This window comes from Bos indicus x Bos taurus, chromosome 1, assembly GCF_003369695.1.
Source record: "Bos indicus x Bos taurus breed Angus x Brahman F1 hybrid chromosome 1, Bos_hybrid_MaternalHap_v2.0, whole genome shotgun sequence".
Classification (NCBI taxonomy): Eukaryota; Metazoa; Chordata; class Mammalia; order Artiodactyla; family Bovidae; genus Bos; species Bos indicus x Bos taurus.
The window spans coordinates 129,532,437-129,537,061 of record NC_040076.1 but is presented as its reverse complement, the minus strand read 5'-3'; the positions used below and the strand labels follow the sequence as shown (position 1 = coordinate 129,537,061).

At 45.1% G+C, this 4,625-nt stretch overlaps 1 protein-coding gene across 1 annotated transcript; it reads right to left on the bottom strand.

The window, feature by feature from the left end:
• Positions 1–2,569: 2,569 nt before the first annotated feature.
• On the bottom strand, positions 2,570–3,592 carry LOC113898165 (proline-rich protein 23B-like). The gene has a single exon (XM_027551086.1). The coding sequence runs from the start codon at positions 3,353–3,355 to the stop codon at positions 2,570–2,572; it is 786 nt and encodes a 261-aa protein (XP_027406887.1). The 5' UTR covers positions 3,356–3,592.
• Positions 3,593–4,625: the final 1,033 nt, after the last annotated feature.

The following is a 4,625-nucleotide window of genomic DNA, read 5'->3' as shown; positions in this document are numbered from 1 at the left end:
TCTAGTTGGGGTGAGTGGGCTTCTCATTTGGGTGGCTTCTCTTGTTGTGGAGTACAGGCTCTGGGTGCAGGGTCTTCAGTAGTTGTGGCTCGTGGCTCAGTAGTTGTGGTTCCTGGGCCCTGGAGCACACACTCAGTAATTATGGTACAAGGGCTTAGTTGCTCTGCTGCATGTGGGGTCTTCCCAGACCAGGGATTGAATCCATGTCTGCTGTATTGGCAGGCAGATTCTTTACCACTGGACCCCAAGGGAAGCCCAGGAGGTTTCTTAAGAAACTAAAACCCGTTGCCATATGGTCCAGCAATCTCACTCCTGGACAAATATCCAGAGAAAACTCTGATTTGAAGAGACACATGCACCCCTATGTTCATGGTAACACTATTTAAAATAGCCAAAACATGGAAACAGTCTAAATGTCCATCCACAGATGAATGGATAAAAGAGATATGGTATATGTATACAATGGAATACTACTCAACCATAAAAAGAATGAAGTAATGCCATTTGCAGCAATATGGATGGACCTTGAGAGTATCATACGAAGTGAAATAAGTCAGAGGAAGACAAATATCATGATATCACTTATATGTAGAATCTAAACTGATACAAATGAATGATTTACAAAACAGAAGCAGAATCAGAGACATAGAAAACAATCTTATGCTTACCAAAGGGGACAGTGGGTGGGGGAGGGATAAATTAGGAATTTGGGACTAGCAGATACAAACTACTATATATATAAAGTAGATGAACAATAAAGTCCTACTGTATAGCATGGGGAACTATGTTCAATATTCTGTAATAAACCATAATGGAAAATGAAAGTCACTCAGTCCTGTCCAGTTCTTTGCAACTCCATGGAATTCTCCAGGCCAGAATACTGGAGTGGGTAGCATTTCCCTTCTCCAGGGGATCTTTCCAACCCAGGGATTGAACCCAGGTCTCCTGGGTTCTGGGCAGACTCTTTACCAGCTGATCCACTAGGGAAGCCCAAGAAGACTGGAGTGGGTAGCCTATCCCTTCTCCAGCAGATCTTCCTGACCCAGGAATCAAACCGGGGTCTCCTGCATTGCAGGATGATTCTTTACCAACTGAACTATCAGGAAAGCCCCAAACCATAATGGAAAAAAATATGAAAAATAACATATATATCTGAATCACTTTGCTATACACCAGAAACTAACACAACAATGTAAATGAACTGTACTTCAATAAAAATAACAAAATTTTTAAAAATGCTAAAATGAACAACTGAATCAAATAGAAAAGGAGTAACAACTTAATTGGCAGAGACCTCTTGCCTGCAACAACAATAAAAAATGAAAGAACAATGGAGTAATAGCTTTAAAGTACTTTAATGTCACATTAAAATTAGGAATGATATATAATAAAACATTTTCAGTAATAAGAGACTTAGGAGAGTATGCTGCATTAAAAACATGTTGAGCCAGGGGTCAAACCCAGATCTCCCCCATTGCAGGTGGATGCTTTACCAGGTGAGCCACAAGGGAAGCCCATAATGTACAACACAGGATATCAATATCTGTCATAAACCATAATGGAAAAGAATATGGAAATATATGTTTATATAACTGAAACACTTTGTAGAACAGAAATTAATACAACACTGTAAATCAACTATATTTCAATAAAACATTTTGCTATTTTTGTATCTATTAAAATATTAAAAACAAACATGTTGAGATTTACAAAACCAAGATAGTTTACTATAATGTGATATAGTGGAAAGAACAATTTTTAAAGGATATTCTTCACCAAGAAAACTGAGGCTAGACTTTGAGAGTGGAATGTAAGAATAAAATAGTAGAGAAGAAATGGTAAAGCATGTTGGTTTATATAAATAGTAATATATATATAAATACCATTAGATTTTATTTCTTTTATAAAAATGTGAAGTAAATGTAATAAATTAATGTTTTAAAACAAGTTTGATATAAGAAAAAATTCGAGGTAGAATTCTAAACGGAAGAGAACTTCCTCAGGTTAAGAGGAAACTAAGAACAAACATAATGCTATTATGTTTGACAGCCATCATACTATTTTGCAGTTTTCCAAGGGAGCAGCTCCAAACACCAAGAAAGAGAAAGGCTCTGGCTAAATATCTTTATAAATTCATGAGAAAACATATAAGGAAGGAAATTAACAACATGAGAAATCCCCAGCAATTTCCTGTTTGGGGAAGCTATAGGGTAGTAACCGTACGGTGCAAGAGAGAGTACAATTTGAGAGAAAATAACTGATGCGAAAGGAAGGGGAATGGAGAGGCCTGAGAATGATGCGTAAAAAAGTCCAAACGTCTGAAAACACATTGTCCGGTATCCCTGGACAGATTTTCCATTTCAAAGATGAGGTCTAGAATCTGCTTTCTCTTCTTGACGTCTTCTCCTGCCACTATAGCCAGTCTGGAGTGAAAAAGAAATTGTTGGTACAAGGCACATGAGATGCTTAATTTCCAGGTTGTAGGACTTTGAATGTCAAGGACACTGGGAAGTCCATTGGGCCGCCAGGATGGTAGCTACAATTGTGTCCTTGTGGCCCAGAGTGTAGTTCATTCTGGAAACAGACATCTCCGAGCCTTGGGCGCAGGACCGTGAGGGCGCGGGGGGCGCTCGTGAGGGCTCGGACTTGGAGAGGGCGGTAGAGACTGGAGTGGTGAGTCAGGGAAGGGCTCCAGAAGGTGCATGTCTAGGTGGTCGTCGTGGTGAGGAGAGCATCTCTCTGGACTAGGGTTAGGCGCCCGAGGCCAGAACTCTGGGAAGAAGCCCTGTGCGTCGGAGCGCCACACCCTGGCGTCTGGGCTGCGGACCCCAGCGATGAGGCCGCCTGCCGGATCCATCTCTGGTGACAGGAAGTCAGAGCCCGAGTCGGCGTCGTCCCCGTTGGTCTCTTCTTCGCAAGCGACCTCTGGCACAGCTGCGCAGAATCCCGGTTCCAGAGCCGTGTACTCCCTGGGAGGGCTCAGGAGAGCGGCCCGTTCAAGGACCTGTCCCGACGGGCCTTCCACCCTCGAGCTCAAGAGGGCCTCGGGGACCAGTGTGAGGATGAAATCTCCGAGAGCCACTTGCAGCACGGACGTGGGCTCGGGCTCCAGCACCAGATCTACGTCGTCCAGGGGCAGATGCAGGGCACAGCCAGCGGGCAGAACCAGCACGCGTGTGAGAGCGCCCGCAGCCGTAGGTCCTGTCAGGTTGTCCATGCTGGGCGCCGTCTCGGACTCGGACTCGGGGCGCGCGCGCTCCTCCGTTCGGCGGCGCTTGGCAGGGCTGGTTTCTCCGGCCTGGTTTCCCCATCGGTCTGAGGCGTAGGCACCGGGGCTTCGAGGTCTGCTGCCCATCAGTTCGACAGAAGGACGGCACTTCTGGGGCCTGGCAGAGGGCAAAGAGGCGCTCAGTGCTGCACGCTGTGACGCGGTGCGGGCCAGCTGGGGCGCAGGACGGCGCGATGGTGGGCGAGTCCTCAGAGCTCCGGGACTGCCTCCCTGTGGTCTTGCAGTCCAGGCTTCAAGGGGATCGGCGTCGGGCGCTGGGCTGCGCCTCTCGCCTTCTAGTCTTCAGCACCTCACACCGATTAGTCAGTGCACCAGATGGCCAAAGATATGGCACGCGACGCCAGTGGAATCCTCGTCGTAAAATGTCACGCTAAGCCCCGCCCCTCGGAGACCCCGCCCCCTCGGAGGCCCCGCCCCACAGAACTCGCGGTATCTGTGCTGCCCAATAGTCAGGGCTGTAGTTGATAGGTCACAGTAGGGAACTACTTTTATAGTCCTCCAGGGGACAGAATATTTGTGTGCCTCATTTTTAGGAAAAAAAAAAAAAAGATACACCAATAACAGAACTGTAAATATTAGTTACCTTTAAATTAATGTTTTCCTTTGATTTCAGGCATGGTAGAGAAAGAAACCATGGTCGGCTTCCTTGGTAACTCAGTGAAGTATCGCTTGCAATGCAGGAGACCCGGGTTCGATCCCTGGGTCGGGAAGATCCTTTGGAGCAGGGCATGGCTATCTCCTCCAGTATTCTTGCCTAGAAAATCCCATGGACAGCGGAGACTGGAGGGCTACAGTTCATGGAGTTGCGAAGAGTCGGACATGACTGAGTGACTAACACACACACAGAGAAAGACAACCGCTCAAATAGACCACCCCCTTGGCAGCATAAAACAGACCTATCTAAATGCTCCATGAAAATCCTTTAAAGCTTGGTTTCTGAAGAGTAAATAGAAAATACTCATATCTGTTTAGGTAAAATTCCGTCTTAATATTAAATAAAATATTTGTGGCAGTTTCTTCCTAAAGGTAAAAGGCTGTTAAAAAATAAAACTATCTTGGGATAATTAAATTGTTTTATTGAGTATTTATTATGTATCACTCATTTTACTGAGTTTTGAAAAACAATCGTTTTCTCGATTGAGCCAATACTTTGTTGAGGTATGATTGACATACAGAAAGCTATACATTTTAAATATATACAACTTGAGTTTGTGTATAAGTATACACTGGTGAAACTATCACCACAATCTAAGCCGTAAACGAACGGGCTTCTCTGGTGGTGCGGTCGGTAAAGAATCTGCTCATAATGCGGGAGACTTGGGTTCGATCCCTGGTT

What these genes read in the sequence shown, in the direction of transcription:
- LOC113898165 (XM_027551086.1), bottom strand. Translation starts at nt 3,355, where the DNA reads ATGGGCAGCAGACCTCGAAGCCCCGGTGCCTACGCCTCAGACCGATGG.